The 17,332-nt window shown below is 42.8% G+C and overlaps 2 protein-coding genes and 1 long non-coding RNA gene across 3 annotated transcripts in view; 1 reads left to right on the top strand and 2 right to left on the bottom strand.

The window, feature by feature from the left end:
* Nucleotides 1-17,332, bottom strand: part of LOC113657299 — a 1,727,325-nt gene that overhangs the window by 470,113 nt on the left and 1,239,880 nt on the right. Inside the window, exons 141-147 of the mRNA XM_047822072.1 lie at nucleotides 16,942-17,115; nucleotides 15,868-16,044; nucleotides 15,501-15,674; nucleotides 14,850-15,023; nucleotides 14,102-14,269; nucleotides 1,046-1,219; nucleotides 692-865 (exon numbers count right to left, since the gene is read on the bottom strand). Coding sequence (XP_047678028.1) covers nucleotides 692-865; nucleotides 1,046-1,219; nucleotides 14,102-14,269; nucleotides 14,850-15,023; nucleotides 15,501-15,674; nucleotides 15,868-16,044; nucleotides 16,942-17,115 — 1,215 coding nt within the window. The remainder of the gene's footprint in view (nucleotides 1-691; nucleotides 866-1,045; nucleotides 1,220-14,101; nucleotides 14,270-14,849; nucleotides 15,024-15,500; nucleotides 15,675-15,867; nucleotides 16,045-16,941; nucleotides 17,116-17,332) is intronic.
* The window catches only part of LOC125146171, a 1,103,650-nt gene that overhangs the window by 19,904 nt on the left and 1,066,414 nt on the right, over nucleotides 1-17,332 (top strand). The window lies entirely within an intron of this gene.
* The window catches only part of LOC113638759 (protein NLRC3-like), a 266,503-nt gene that overhangs the window by 147,232 nt on the left and 101,939 nt on the right, over nucleotides 1-17,332 (bottom strand). The window lies entirely within an intron of this gene.

Raw genomic sequence — 17,332 nt, 5'->3', positions numbered from 1 at the left:
GGCAGCAGCAGCAAACACAAACACAACATTAACAATACGGATGTTGCTTTAATGTTATTGATCATGGCTTTGCGAACCTACATTGGCATAGTTGGCATCCAAATGCAGCAAATCCTGATTTAAAATGATTTTAAAAGCAATGCTACTTACAGTAAGAACTACTTTTCCTGGTTAAGAGCTGGTGCTTTGGGTGTCGAAATAGAAGGAACTGGTTCTAAATTAGGCTCCGAACCAGCACTCAAACTGCCTCGGTGGAAAAGGGGCATTTATACCTCACTGTTGACTTTGTGTCTTTAAAAATTCTTGCTGGTGGTATCTGTAATTCCTGCTGTAGTGTGTAATCATCTCACAGTTCCATACTGTACATTAATCTGTTACTGTAACTTCATTTACCTGTAGGATTTTATTATCTGTAGATTAACCGCTAACTTCTGTCCAGTGTTTCTAACATTTCTAGAAGGATTTCTCTTACTTTTAATAATAATTTATAGTCAAAGTTTATATTCAAAGATTAATCCAGCTGGTGGTTGTAGGCTATTAAATAGAGTTTGTATAAATGGTATTAAAATACATATATCTGGTCATTACAAACTGTAACACTACATATTTCACCAGAACGTCTTCTAAAAGTCTTCTTAAAGACCTCTGGTCTTTCTGACATTATAGATTTTATTATGAATGATGCCTTTACCCCAGTTTCAGCAGTTTGAGTTGTTGATTCTTCAGCACACCACAGAGCTCCTTCATTCCTGATCCTCCCAGTTTATTCCCACTCAGCTCCAGCTCTCTCAGGTGTGTGGGCTTTAAACCCAGAGCTGATACCAGAGCAGCACAACCTTCATTTGTCATCCTGCAGTTATTTACTCTGGATACAGAGACAACAAGGAAGACAAGACTTCTGTTTAAATGTAGTTTTATATTGTTTAATGTAAAATATACAGTTTAAAATTAGACTAAAATATTTCATTAATGACATTATATACAGTTATTACATTCCAAAAGGAATACACTAGTGTTTAAGTATAAATAAGTGATCAATACTAACTTGAGTCTCTCTGGTCTGCAGTGTGAATCCTCCAGAAGAGCAGAGAGCTGCTTCACCTGCGAGTCTCCAGATATTTTCTCACTCACATTGAGTTCTCTCTGCAGTAAGGGGTTCACACCCAGAGCTCTAGAAAGGAAATCACAAACTTCCTGTGCAGCAGAACTTTTCAACAACCTGCAGAGAGAGAAAAATAAAAAAATAATAGAAAATCAAACCTGGTCAGGAAAAGTACCCTAACTGACCTTGTTTTAAAGAGAACTATGAAAGCATTTTCTGGATTATTCTCAAAATTAAACTTTCTTTTATGGTTGAATAAATTATGACAATTTAAATGAAAATTCAACATTCTACATGCATTTCCTTTCCAGAAACATACAATTTCTGGCAAATCTCTAATGGAAAACAATTATTAGGGCCCAAGCACTGAATGGTGCGAAGCCCTATTGTTTTTGCTCGGGTTTATTATTATGTTGGCTTTGTATAATATTATTATTATTATTATTATTATTATTATTATTAGACAAAAATTTATTTAAAAAAATGCGGCCTAGGACTTTCGAGCCACATGCACCAAATTCGGATATGTCGTAGACCCTGGTCTGAAGTTTGTTGCTTTTTTAAGTGATCACAATTCCAGCATTCCGGTACGGAAGCTCAAAGTGGCCTTTTTTCCCATAGCCTTCCATTATAAAATTTGAGGTGCTAGTGCTGGTTCAAAGTTGGTTCCACTGGCGAAGCTTCTAAGAACTGGTTTGCCTTTCCACCGGCTAGAGAGCCATCACAGCGCTGAGTGTGACGTCACTGTATACATGTCATGTGTCCCAGCAACTTTAGCACAGCAGCGACAATGCGGCGAATAAAACGTGTACGTGCAGCTCCATGTAATCTGTATAAACGGAGGTTGTAATCGATAAAGTACATAATGTTATTTTATCATTAACACAGAAAAAAATTTAGCCTTAGCATGTAGCTACCTACTATCATGTGTGCTGATAATGTATCATATCGCGGTAAAGTAAAAATATATTAAGAATTAGTATACTTAAGGTACATTATCAAATGCGCTAACAGTAGCCCCGCCCCCAGCTCCTGACACAAGCGGTTCTTAAGTTTAGACCAGCAACATTTTGGTGCTACTTAAGACCCACTTTTCCTGGTTCGGAGCCGGTGCTTTGGCGGTCGAAACAGAAAGAACTGGTTCTAAATTAGGCTCCGAACCTGCACTCAAACTGCCTCGGTCAAAAAGGGGCATAAGCTCTCACACATGCAATACATCCAACATTAAGAATTGCATGTACTGTTCTATGCAGAATAATACTAAGCAGAATCCCATAATGACTGCAGTATTGACACGAAATGTCCAAACCCTCAGTAGCCACTTTTTGCCAAAAGTATTCTGGTGACGTCACTCTAGATCACGTCATGTCACATGTAGCCCCGCCCCAAAAACAAGCGAAATTAAAAATTTGCACAACATGGACATGTGACATATCAAAACACTCAGCACAATGAGGGGAACTGCCCCACGGGTATTTTGGTCACGTCATGTGGGGAAGTTCATGTGGGGTCACGTCATGTGGGGCAGTCACGTGACGTCACCTGAAAATTAAAAATTTGCACAACATGGACGTGTCATATATCAAAACACTCAGCACAATGAGGGGAACTACCCCATGGGTATTCTGGTCACGTCACGTGACGTCACGTGAAGTCACAATAAAAAAATTGCCAATTGGGGTCCCTTAACATGCTCGAAAACTCTTGAAATTTGGTACACACTTCAGAGTCGGGCGACACTAGGCTTGGGCAAAGGCTGGAATACGGGCGTGGCAGGGGGGCTCTGTAGCGTTCCCTGTAATGCAAAAACAAACATTTGTGCACAGATCGGGCAATTATGTACGCACATGTACTTTTGCGCTCTATGACTATGAGCTCCGCCTAACAGGAAGTTGGCCATTTTAGATTGTTTTATAATTGCATGCGTTTAACTTTTAAATATTCCTCCTAGGGAATTCATGCGATTGACATCAAACGTGGTGAACATGATGCCGAGACGTTGCACTTGCTAAATTTTAAAGGGATTTTTGATATCTCGAACGGTGAGGCGACTAAGTTATGGTGAATTCAGAGAAAGAGGAAGTCTTCTATCTAAGGCAAAAAATGTCTTATTGTGATAACACGCGGTGTGTATGTTCAGCCAAGGATTCTGATCGCATCGATGTGCTTATTGTGAGTCCCGGATATAGCGTCACCAACAGGCCCCAGGAAATGTGTCAGTCACAAAGGTGGATTTTTTGACAGCTGCATGCGGTAAACTTTTAAATACTCCTCCTATGGGGTTCATGCAATTGAGACCAGACTTGGCCACCATGAGGCAGAGATATTAGAGATGCGAAATTGCGAACGGATTGTTAATATCTCAAACACTGTTGCCATGGCATCTTGTCAAATTTTACTTTCATCTCAAGCATATTTAAGGCTTTTGGCGTGCTTAGATTAACTTGAAATTTTACACATACATCACATTTGTCGGCTGTTAAGTGTGGACAAAAAGGTCAGACAAAGGTGTGTCTCTTAAGTGGCTCACTAGTGCCCCCGTTTGTCTAAAATGTGGGGTTTCATTTACCTACAGTCCCCAAATGGTTCAGTAACAACGTAAAATAGTCCACTGATATTTACCAACTTGATGCACTTGCCCACCGTGCATTGTTTTCTGGGAGGCACCGTATAGCGATAAAAAAACGTGCGGGGGCCCACCATCGCTGCTTGCAGCTATATTTCTGTTTGCTATTACATTATCAAAATTTTAAACTGAATTGAAACTCTCTTTACATTTGCATTAATGCCTTTCACAGAAACCTGCACATCAGGGTGGAGTATATTATCAGACATGTTTGTATTTGGAGGTCATATTATTAAAAGTCCACCTTATTTTAGAAAATGTACAATTGCTGAACAATTTTCTTTTTTTTTTTTTTATTAATAACTTAATAATTGAGCTCAGTCTCAAAGTGTGAAACCAAAAACAAAACTTTACTAAATATATATTAAGTAAAAAAATGTTTGAAATAAACAATAAAATAAAATAGCAATTAAACCTGAGACTGTTTATAGGTCAAAAAGAAAGAAACCTAAATCTCTTAATACTCTTGAAATAATTGAGAATCAAATTTAATACCTGATGCTCAGTTAATTTCATACAATCAGTGTTCATTAAGTAACTGGTTACTGACTGGAGTTCTAATATAATATATAATTATTGTAATATTGCTGACCTCAGTGTGTTCAGTTTACAGTCTGGATCCTGTAGTAAATCAGTGAGCAGCTTCACTCCTGATGCTCCAGGGTCGTTCCCTCTGAGATCCAGCTCTATCAGGTGAGATGATTTCAGAGCTTCAGACAGAGCGATGTATCCTTCCTCTGTTATACTGCAGTCTGAAAGTCTAAAGAGAGAACATTGTGTGGTATTAATGATACTCTGATGTCTGATAAAGACTTAACATTGTATTATTTTTAGCATCTATATAGTACGTAATGCCAAGAAGATTTAAGACATATATGTTCTACATGTAGCCTGTGTTTGTATTCTACATGTAAAGTCACAAGCTCTTATGTACATGTTAAAGAGCAGAAGCAGAAGCTCACCTCAGTATCTGCAGGTTACAGGACTGATGTTGCAGCAGTACACAAAGCTTCTGCACTCCAGAGTTTCCTAATTTATTCTCACTCAGATCCATCTCTCTTATGTGTGCAGGATTTAAATAAAGAGATGAAGACAAAGCTGAACAGCCTTCTTCTGTAATACTACAGACCTTTAGCCTAAAGATAACCAGAAACAGTGGAAAGAAAATCTTCACTTTAAGGAACATTTTATTCTGATGATGACATGACAATGAGTTTATATGAATCATACAGTGATTATAGTTGTCTATCTCTCACAGAACAACCTCCAAGATCCCAACCAGTCTGGCTTTAAAGCAGCTCACTCTACAGAGACAGCCCTTTTGGATGTCTCTGAGAAGCTACATACTGCTAGATCAGCCAAACTATCATCCGTCCTTATCCTCCTTGACCTTTCAGCAGCGTTTGATACGGTCAACCACAAGACTCTCTTATCCACCCTCAAGAGTCTTGGGATTTGCAGATCAGCTTGGGAATGGTTTGCCTCCTACCTGGAAGGACGCTCATATCAGGTAACATGGAGGGGAGTGACATCTGCAGACTCTCCACTGGTCGTCCCACAGGGCTCAGTACTTGGTCCTCTTCTTTTCTCCCTGTATACTCACTCTCTTGGGGAAGTTATTTCATCACATGGGTTCTCTTACCACTGCTATGCTGATGATACACAACTTATCTTCTCTTTCCCACCCTCAGATGCCACAGCTTCTGACCGGATCTCAGCATGTCTGGCAGAAATTTCATCATGGATGACTGCTCATCAATTAAAGCTCAACCCTAGCAAAACTGAACTGCTGTTCATCCCAGGTGATTCATCCCCAGGTCATGATCTTGCTATATCCTTGCACAACGATCTGATCTCCCCTTCAGCCACAGCTCGCAACCTTGGGGTAACCATGGACAATCAACTGTCCTTTTCCTCTCATGTTGCTAATGTGACTCGCTCATGTTGGTTTCTTCTCTACAACATTAGAAGGATTCGGCCATTTTTGTCCACACAGACTGCTCGGGTATTTGTTCAGTCTCTTGTCATTTCAAGACTGGATTACTGCAATGCACTGCTGGCAGGTCTACCTATGAACGCAATCCGTCCTCTGCAAATGATCCAAAATGCAGCTGCCCGGCTTCTTTCAACCTGCCAAAGTTCTCGCATACCATCCCGCTGCTGCGATCCCTCCACTGGCTTCCGGTAGCTGCACGCATCCGATGCAAAACACTGATGCTGGCCTACAAAGCCAAAAATGGACCAGCTCCCTCTTACCTCAAAGCACTCATCATTCCTCGCACTGCACCCCGCAACCTCCGATCTACCAGCACTGCTCGACTGGTTCCACCATGTCTTAGGGTAAGAGGTAAGTATACTACAAGACTTTTCTCTGTTCTGGCACCAAGGTGGTGGAATGAACTTCCACTAGAGGTCCGGACAGCTGAGTCACTGGCTATTTTCAAGCGGCGGTTGAAGACCTACTTATTCAAGAAACACTTCAAATTGCAATTCTTTCATTATCTTTTGCATTAAAAAAAAAACCTTTGACACTTTTTCATTGTAACTTTGAACAAATGTTTTAAACTCATGGTATCTCAAGTATGTAACCTAGTGAACCAGCATTAATGTATTCAATGTTAGAGATTTAAGCACTTATGTACGTCGCTCTGGATAAGGGCGTCTGCCAAATGCTGTAAATGTAAATGTAGTTAAGAAAAAAGTATAATTTCATATTTTAAAAGTAATAGTTAAGTCTATAAACATTTAAGTGACATACATAAGTTTCTCAGTTCTGCAGTGTGAATCCTTCAGTAGAACAGAGAGCTGCTTCACTCCTGAGTCTCCTTTTATTTTCCCACTCAGATCCAGTTCTCTCAGCAGTAAGGGGTTTGTACCCAGAACCTCAGTCAGAGAATCACAGACCTTCACTGCATCAGGACATTTTAACAGCCTGTAGTCAGGAAACAGAAACAGATTAAATTATTAACAGTTTCATCCTTTATTCTACCTCCAGCCTCCTGAATCCTCCATTAGATGTCAGTCTCTGCTGAAACCTTGAGTATCAGATCATTTTAACTACTGATCTTAAAACCCTTATTTTAATTGTCAAGGGGTCAAGGGTGCAACATTAAAACACTGAACGTGTACTGGAAAAATAATAATTAGAAACCATAAAGTCCACATTAGTTTCTTTTTTTAGGTGAACCATATCAATCTAATCCAAACATTATGTACATAAATTTACAAACTATATACAGACTACAACCAAACCAAAAATAAGCCGCAAAAGAACGGGGACAAGAGAAAAGACCAAGATTGTGCCAAATCAAAGAAAGAAACAAAACATAACCAATCTAAACAGGAAACAAAACTTCTAATCTAACTCAACCATCACAATAAGCCATACATTAAACAAAAAGAAATGTCTTCAGCGTCCAAGACGCCCTAAATACACTACACTTACTAAGAAACAAAAATGCAAAGTGGCACATGTTAAAAAACCCTCATGAGAAAAGTGAAATCAAGGTCCGTGACGTCGCCCGGTAAGGCGCAACCGGGGCCCCGCCCTGGAGCCAAGCCCGGGGTTGGGGCTCACATGCGAGCGCATGGTGGCCGGGTCTTGCCCCACGGGGCCCGGGTGGGCTCAGCCCGAAAGATCGACGTGGGGCCGATCTCCTGTAGGCCCACCGCCTGCAGGAGAAACCGTAAGGGGCCAGTGCAATGTGGATTGGGTGGCAGTCGAAGGCAGGGGCCTCGGCGACCCAATCCCCAGACACGGAATCTGGCACTAGGGACATGGAATGTCACCTCGCTGGGGGGAAGGAGCCTGAGCTGGTGCGGGAGGTTGAGAGATACCGACTAGATATAGTTGGGCTCACCTCCACACACAGCTTGGGCTCTGGAATCCAACTCCTTGAGAGAGGCTGGACTCTATACTACTCTGGAGTTGCCCATGGTGAGAGGCGGTGGGCTGGTGTGGGCTTGCTCATAGCCCCCCAGCTCAGCAACCATGTGTTGGAGTTCACCCCGGTGAACGAGAGGGTCGTTTCCCTGCGCCTTCGGGTCGGGGATAGGTCTCTCACGGTTATTTGTGATTGCGGGCCAAATGGCAGTGTAGAGTACCTGACCTTCTTGGCGTGTCTGGAAGGGGTGCTGGAAAGTGCTCCAACCGGGGACTCTGTCGTTCTACTGGGGGACTTCAATGCTCATGTGGGCAGTGACAGTGACACCTGGAGGGGCGTGATTGGGAGGAACGGCCCCCCGACCTGAACCCGAGTGGTGTTCTGTTATTGGACTTCTGTGCTAGTCACAGTTTGTCCATAACAAACACCATGTTCAAGCATAAGGGTGTCCATCAGTACACATGGCACCAGGACACCCTAGGTCGGATGTCGATGATCGACTTTGTGGTTGTTTCGTCTGACCTCCGGCCCTATGTCTCTGGTGCCTGTCGCGGTGGCAATCCCCGAACCCGGTGGTGGACCCCGGAAGTAAGGGATGCTGTCAAGCTGAAGAAGGAGTCCTATCGAGCCTGGTTGGCCCGGGGGACAAGGGAGGCAGCTGATAGGTACCGAAGGGCCAAGCGAGCTTCAGCCCGGGTGGTTACGGAGACAAAAACTCGGGTCTGGGAGGAGTTCGGTGAGGCCATGACTTCGACTGGGGACATCCTCGGACGGTGGAAGGAATACTTCGAGGTCCTCCTCAACCCCACCGACATGTCTTCCACTGAGGAAGCAGAGGGCGGGGGCTCAGTTGTGGACTCGTCGATTCCCCAAGCTGAGGTCACTGAGGTAGTTGAGAAGCTCCTCAGTGGCAAGGCACCGGGGGTGGATGAGATCCGCCCTGAGTACCTCAAGTCTCTGGATATTGTGGGGCTGTCTTGGTTGACACGCCTCTGCAACATCGCGTGGAGGTGGGTGACAGTGCCTCTGGACTGGCAGACTGGGGTGGTGGTCCCTCTGTTTAAGAAGGGGGACCGAAGGGTGTGTTCCAACTATAGGGGGATCACACTCCTCAGCCTCCCCAGAAAAGTCTATGCCAGGGTACTGGAGAGCAGAATTTGGCCGATAGTCGAACATCGGATTCAGGAGGAACAATGCGGGTTTCGTCCCAGTCGTGGAACACTGGACCATCTCTATACCATCGCCAGGTTGCTGGAGGGTTCAGGGGAGTTTGCCCAACCAGTTCACATGTGTTTTGTGTATCTGGAGAAGGCTTTCGACTGTGTCCCTCGTGGTGACCTGTGGGGTGTGCTCTGGGAGTCCCTATATGACCAGAGCAGGAGTTTGCTTTGCATTGCCGGCAGTAAGTCAGACTTGTTCCCGGTGCATGTTGGACTCCGGCAGGGCTGCCCTTTGTCACCGGTCCTGTTCATTACTTATATGGACAGGATTTCTAGGCGCAGTATGAGGCCGGAAGGAGTCCGGTTTGGGGACCACAGGATTTCGTCTCTGCTTTTTGCAGATGATGTTGTCCTGCTGGCTTCCTCAAACCAGGACCTTCAGCGTGCACTGGGACCGTTTGCAGCCGAGTGTGAAGCGGCGGGGATGAGAATCAGCACTTCCAAGTCCAAGGCCATGGTTCTCAGTCGGAAAAGGGTGGCTTGTCCTCTTCAGGTTTTTGGAGAAGCTCCTGCCTCAAGTGGAGGAGTTTAAGTATCTTGGAGTCTCGTTCACGAGTGAGGGAAGGATGGAGCGGGAGATGGACAGGCGGATTGGTGTATCTTCTGCAGTGATGCGGTCGATATACCGATCTGTTGTGGTGAAGAAAGAGCTGAGCCACAAGGTGACGCTCTCTATTTACCGGTCGATCTACGTTCCTACCCTCACCTATGGTCATGAGCTTTGGGTCATGACCGAAAGGACGAGATCCCTTATACCGGCGGCCGAAATGAGTTTCCTCCGCAGGGTGGCTGGGTGCTCCCTTAGAGATAGGGTGAGGAGCTCGGTCACTCGGGAGGAGCTCAGAGTAGAGCCGCTGCTCCTCCACATCGAGAGGAGTCAGCTAAGGTGGCTCGGGCATCTGTTTCGGATGCCTCCCGGACGCCTCCCTGGGGAGGTGTTCCGGGCATGTCCAACCGGGAGGAGGCCCCGGGGAAGACCTAGGACACGCTGGAGGGACTATGTCTCTCGGCTGGCCTGGGAACGCCTCGGTATTCCTCCGAAAGAGCTGGAGGAAGTGTCTGGGGAGAGGGAAGTCTGGGCATCCCTGCTTAGACTGCTGCCCCCGTGACCCGGCCCCGGATAAGCAGTAGAAGATGGATGGATGGATGGATGGATGGATGGATGGATGGATGGATGGATGGCACATGTCACTAACCTAGTGTCCTATACAGCAATTAATGGCTCAGTGTTGCACATGTACATCAAGTGATGTCTTACCTGGTCTTTATCTCGTTCCCCGTTTAGTACTGTCATTTGATCAACCAGATAACAGACAGTAGGAAACACCAGAGAGACAAGACCAAAATGAGCCACGAAACAGACTTGAACTAACAAATTAATACAAGGATGGTACAGGGCAAAACAAAAACCACAGGAGTCAACCACCAAACAACCAAACAATTGCAGCGTGCCAGAGAGCCCCTGCCTCCTGCACAGGTGCGCCTTTTAATCACCAGTACAGCGCCCTCATTGGTGAATCCGCGCGTTGTCATCACCATGCGTCACGGTGATTGGCAGACAGTGAAAGTGATCTGTTAAAGCAAAAGTTAAGACAAAAAGAGAAGGGAAGAAAACAAAAACAATACACCATTCCAAAAAAACAAACAATAATATATAAGTGACGTGACATATGGCTAAGTACAGTGACCCATACTCAGAATTCGTTCTCTGCATTTGACCCATCCAAAGTGCACACACACAGCAGTGAACACACACCTGGAGCAGTGGGCAGCCATTTATGCTGCGGCACCCGGGGAGCAGTTGGGGGGGTTCGGTGCCTTGTTCAAGGGCACCTCAGTCGTGGCCTGCCCGAGACTCGAGCCCACAACCTCAGGATTATGAGTCAGACTCTCTAACCATTGGGCCACGACTTGCCCATATGTGGGCAACGTAACACCCCCTCCTTAAAAATAAACATGTCATGTTTATTTCAAACAGATTTATCATACATTCTGGTGCTCTGTCCAGAATGTATGATAAATCTGTTTGAAATAAACATGACATGTTTGAAATAAACAAATTTAAATTTACATTTATTTCAAACATGTCATGTTTATTTCAAACAGATTTATCATACATTCTGGACAGAGCACCAGCTAGCATGTTCTCTGAACTCTTTTTAATGCTTAATGTCAAGGATATATCCCTGAACTACCATTGACCATTGCATAATTCTTATTATATATTATTGTAAGGAAAACCAGAAGGTTATGGTCAGTGTAAACAACTGTAGGTGCACTTGAAGAACCCAGATACACTTCGAAAAACTGCAAAGCGAGCAACAACGCCAATGTTTCCTTTTCAATGACAGAATAATTGCATTGATGTTTATTAAACTTTTTGGAAAAGTAATATACTGGATGGTCTACTCCTGCATCATCTTCCTGCAGAAGCACTGCCCCAGCTCCCACAGCGCTGGCGTCCACTTCCAGTTTAAAAGACCGTTCAAAATTTGGGGCAGCAAAGACTGGAGCACTAGATAACATAGCTTTCACTGCCTCAAATGCATTCTGGCAATCCTCAGTGCACTAAAAGGCAAGGAGAACTCCAAGGGCTACTGCTGTGTTTAGCTAACCCATTCTGCAACAAATATTCAGTCTCTTGCTTCATAATAGATCTTTTAACAGCGTTAACCCGATAAGAATGTTGCTTAACAGGCCATTAATATTAATATCGTGTTGCAACACGGTAGTTTGAGACGGAACATCTCTGAATAAAATCAGAAGGAAAATCAGTAATAACCCCCACAATGTCTTGTCTCTGATCTTCAGCTAAATGAAAGAGATGTGGCGACAAGCTTTTTAAAACTTGGCACACTGTTGAGGAGTATTACGGAAGATTATATCATCTGCACCAACCTCATCCTCCAGATCTGATTGTACTTCACAAGTCAGAGCCACAGAAGATTCCATGGGCACTATGGTCACCTCAGTAGATTTGTTTCATCTGAATTATCTCTGGTGTAATAAGCCTTGAGCATTTTGATATGACAGATGTGCGACTTGTGCTTTCTATCAGGAGTTCGGATCACAATCAGTATCACTGATTTTTCTCAACACAACGTATGGTCCTGAGAACCGTGTTGATAAGGCAGAACCCTGAATAGGCAGCAACACTAATACTTCATCTCAAGGTTGAAAAGAACGATACACAGATTTGACATCATAGTGTTTCTTAATTTTAGACTGAGCAGAGGCTAACGACTTCTGTGCAAAACTGCATGCATAATGCAATCGTTCATGAAAATGACTAACATAATCCAGAACATGCATCTCTTAATTCGAATCAACTTCCAGCATTTTCCCTTTGAGAACTTTTAACGGTCCCATGACAGTGTGTCCAAACACTAACTGAGATGGACTGAATCCCAAGGATTCATGCAGTTTCTCACAATATTCAAGCAATATTTTCTCAACATTGATTTTAATGTCTGATGAAATCTTTCAATAGCTCCTTGGCTTTTTGGTGGACATTGGAATCGAACTCACAACCTTCTGCTTGGTAGCCCAACACCTTAACCACTGGGCTACCACATCTCCACACCTCATTTTAGATAACGGTCCAACACAGTTGACAAGCACCTGTTCAAAAGTCTCACCCATTACAGGGATAGGTTAAAGAGGAGCGGGTGGAATCAGCTGATTCGGTTTTCCCATTAGCTGGCAAACATGGCAAGTTCGACAAAATCTAGCAACATCTCTCTTTGTCAAATTGTCGTTCCTAGTGAGTATCGGCAAAATGTCCTGTCTTTGGCACATGAACATTTATTGTCTGGTCATCTGGGAGTGACCAAGACCTTTCATCGCATTCTTTAGACATCGTTTTATTACGTTATGCTGTGCCTCTCTTGGCTGTTATGATATGTTGTGCCGTGCCTTCCTGGGCTGTGTTTGTTACGTTGTGCTGTGCCCTGCTAGGCTGTGTTGGGTTACGTTGTACTATGCCTTGCTGGGCTATGTTGTGTTGCGTTGTGCTGTGCCTCGCTGGGCTGTAGTGATACGTTATGCGGTGCCTCGCTAGTCATTATTTTGTATTGTGCTGTGCCCTGCTGGGTTGTTTTGCATTACGTTATGCGATGCCTTGCTGGGCTGTGTCAGGATGCAGGAAATATTTACTGACAAATGGTCTAACTTCTTTACTTGACAATGGTTAAATTCTAGCCAGCAACGAAAATGAAAGGCTTGATTAAATTTCTCTCCTCTCTGTAGCAGAAAGGAAGTCTCCTTTCTCAAGTTTTTGGATGGATCCTAGAGGGATGGCTACTCGGTGGATTTTCAGGGAGGAGGCACTTGGTTCTTGTGTTCTGTTTATGTTTGAGCTAGCTCTGCTGCTGCTAGCTCTCCTCCTCTGCTGCTGTCCCTAAGGTAGCTGAACCAGGAGTGGAACGTTAAAGGTTCTGGTTGCTCCTTGGGAAATTGGGATGGCATGATGTTCATGATGTTCTGGAGTCTTCTGCAGCCTTGAATCGTATACAGCCACTGCGCCTTCTGTTGGTTTTGGGGGGGGTTAATGGTCAGTGGTTGCTAGTAAATGGTAAAGGAACTGCTTTCCGTGCCTGATAATAACATGTCCTCTGCTCTGTTGGTATTTTACTAATAAGTTTGGCTAGTGAAAAACTCACTTTAATCCTCTGCTGGCTCTTCAGTTAGCATGAAGAGCCAGGGAGGATTGCCTGGTATGGTCTGTTTGGGGGGGATTTTGTCTGGCTGCTTCCCAGTTAAATGGGAGATTGTCCCCCCATGAAGCTGCTGCTGTTCCCTGACTAGCTTTCATGGAGCTCATGAAAAGGATGGGGAATTCAGAACAGAGCCATACCGCCAAATGTGAATTTCATAAGCTTGCAAATAAAAAATTTGTCAAAGACTTGTCTTTATTTTGACTCAAGTGGTCCTGACTGAAATTCTATTGATATGTTAATATGTGAACTTTTAAATATGATTTTAATATGATTACATGGTTTCTGACTTTTTGCCTAGCTATGTGAATATTGTATTTTTCTGAGCCCTTAAACTGCAGTTTGCACCTCGAACGGTCACACTGACCATCACAGCCATATGATCTGTGTTATGTGGGGTTGAGGTCAGGGCTCTAATCAGGAGTTCTTTCACTCCAACATTAACCTCTACACCATAGAGTCTTCATGGAGCTGCTTGTGCACAGGGACATTGTTATGCTGGAACAGTATCTGGATTTTTAGTTCTTAAACATTTGGACATGTATCTTGCTGACCTCAGTGTGTTCAGTTTACAGTCTGGATCCTGTAGTAAATCCGTGAGCAGCTTCACTCCTGATGCTCCAGGGTCGTTCCCTCTGAGATCCAGCTCTATCAGGTGAGATGATTTCAGAGATTCAGACAGAGCGATGTATCCTTCCTCTGTTATACTGCAGTCTGAAAGTCTGTGAGAACAAATGTTTATTATTAGTTATTCATGACAGAGATGTAAATGTAACATTTTCTGTTTAAAATGCTTTTGCTTTGTGGTTTGAATGAATATCAGAATAAGAATTAAAAGGTAACTGTAATGTTTTCTTCAAAGGTTCAAACATCTTGGTAGTAATCAACCCTTCGATCAATGCTTAATCAATTAATAAAGGGCACTATTACCATTTTTCTGGTGTCAGGACAACTCCGTCAATGAAAGTTTCCCAGAATGCACTGTGGCCTCCAGTCATGGCACATTAGACAATACATCCCATAGCCCATTACTCCTAACTTTTTCCCCAATCACCAGACTTCTGCTCACACTCTTCTGTTCTATCACAACTCACATTGTGGTGATGTAAAGCTCAGTTTGTGTTACACCTGGAATTACCAAGCCTTTTGTTTCTGTTAGTTGTTAGATGTCTGGTGTCTGACTCCTGGTATTTCCCTGTATGCTGCTTACTGATTGCCTAACCATGATCCTCACTACAAGCATTTCAATCAATTTTAACTTCTAACTTGAAACCTGAAATTGAATAATAAAGATGAACTGACCTCAGTGTCTCCAGTTTACAGTTTGGACTCTTCAGTCCAGCACAAAGCTGCTTCACTCCTGAGTCTCCCAGAGGATTACTGCTCAGATCCACCTCAGTCAACTTGGAGGATTCTGAGCTGAGAACTGTGTGTAAAGACCTGCAGCTTCTCTCTGTCAGGTTACACTCACTGAGCCTGAAAGGAAAAAATGAAAGTGTCAGCTGTAGTACTGAATCTGTAGAATATGATTTTTGTTGGTTGATATTATTCAATAGGAGTTTTAATCCTTGGTAAAAATCTAAATTAGGTGAACAGACCAAACCCCATATAGCAAAATGGCAGTTAAATATGGTCCTTTACAATATCTCTGTAAATAATCCCTATAATTCTGTGCTAATAACTTAATGATTGTCTTCCTGCTCAGTCAATAGTCTTTAAAGTTACTATTAAAATTACAAAAGAACACGACACTACATGGCCAAAGTCATGTGGACACTCCTGTAATGGAAGGAACTACTGAAGTGTGTTGTGTCTAAAAATCTCTCCTTAGTTGCTCCTCACACAACCCAGTTCAAAACTGTTTCCTATCACACTGCATGGCAGATGAAAATATTCTGATTATAAAACCAGACTGAAACTGAAACATTACAATACAAACATCAGAACACTTACTTTATTGTCTGAAATTTACAGTGCGAGTCTTTCATCAGAACTGAGAGCTTCTCCATTCCTGAGTCTCCTGTTTCCTTCCTGCTCAGATCTAGCTCTTTTAGGAGTAAAGTGTTTTCATGTACAACTGAATTCAGCCAATTACAGGCCTTCTGTGCAGCAGAGTTTTTTATCAACCTGCAAAAACATAATAATAATAATAATAATAATAATAATAATAATAATAATAATAATAATAATAATGACGACTACTCAAATAAATATTTAATTGCAGCCAATTATCAAATTTATCGAATTTGCTTTCGGTTCTTTACGATATTTATTTATGTTGAATATTTATGAAATGATTTTTGCTTATTTGAAGAATCACCTAAGTGTCTTCAGTTTGTAATTTTGATTATTTTGGATTTCATCAAGCCTTTTCACTCCTGAGTCTCCAGGGTCGTTCCCCCTGAGGTCCAGCTCTATCAGGTGTGATGAGGGGTTTGATTTCAGAGCTTCAGCCAGAGCAGTGTATCCTTCCTCTGTTACACTGCAGTCTGAAAGTCTAGACAAATATAGTAATAAGTTCATTTCTTCAATCATATCACCATTTCCACCAAACACTGTGTTTTAAAGAAAAAGCAAATCAACAGCCATCTCAATAAAACAAAACTCAGTCTTGGCCACTTATTCCACACACAGCTACCAACCAGGGAGGGCAAATACCAGATGCTCCTCTTGCAGCCCCAGGGGGAGACATAACACAATCTACCTAACACATTCTATTGGCTAGTATAACTGTGATTGATAGAGGAGAAGAGAGAGAGAGAGAGAGAGAGAGAGAGAGAGAGAGAGAGAGAGAGAGAGAGAGAGAGAGAGAGAGAGAGTTTACCACCACTGCCTTCATGATATCACCAATCTTGTGATCTCAGGATGGTTGTGTGGACACATTTTTGTTTCCCCCCTTAGGGAGTACAGCCAAGGTAAATTCCAAGAAAGATTTTGTGGGGATTTTGTCCAGTTGTCCCAGTTTGTTCATTTACAAAAACATCTGCCAATTATCCGCTATGCTTACTTCGATCAGACGGTTCAGGCTATTTGCTAGCACCCCACAAGTAGCAAAGTCTACAGTGTCCAGGCTAAAAACACATTTGTTTAGTAAATCTTTCTATTTATAGTTTTTCTTAGGTGAAAGAACAGATCTGGAGGGTTCATGGGCAGAGTTCGTTGAACTGAAATGTGTTTGATGCTTTCGCCTAACCACTCTCGGAACTCTCTCAGGTTTGCTGACTGTGGAGTAGTCGGAAACTTTATGTCCCAGGAAACTCTCATGTCTGTCACCTTCTGACTCTCTCTTTTAGTTATGCTGTCATAGCTTGTCTAAAAAATAATCTAACATTGTTATTAGTAGTAATAACAGTACCAGTGGTAGTACTGCTTATACATGTTTATATCACTGTACCTTAATATCTTCAGTTTACAGCATGGATTCTTGAGTCCTTCAGATAATTCCATGACCCCTGAATTCTGTAGGCTGGTTTCACTCAGGTCCAATTCAGTTAGAAAACAAGGCTGTAAACTGAGAACTTTGGCAAGAGTAGTACAGCTTTCTGTCATTAGGTCACATTTAATAAGCCTAAAAAGGAATAAAAAGATCAGAGGAGCCACCACATGTCATATGAGTTTAAACACACACTGCATGTAATATAATGACAGTCATATTCATCAACATTTTTGTCTCATCCTTAATATTCTTCTATAGATACAGAGCTCTTATTGTGTCTGACTGAAATACTATCTTTGTCTGTTCCCTTTTCACATGATGTTTTACTTTACATGAAGGTTAAAATCAA

This window comes from Tachysurus fulvidraco, chromosome 13, assembly GCF_022655615.1.
Source record: "Tachysurus fulvidraco isolate hzauxx_2018 chromosome 13, HZAU_PFXX_2.0, whole genome shotgun sequence".
In the NCBI taxonomy this organism is placed as follows: domain Eukaryota; kingdom Metazoa; phylum Chordata; class Actinopteri; order Siluriformes; family Bagridae; genus Tachysurus; species Tachysurus fulvidraco.
Note: the sequence above shows the minus strand (reverse complement) of the source record. Positions and strands in the feature narration are given on the sequence as shown.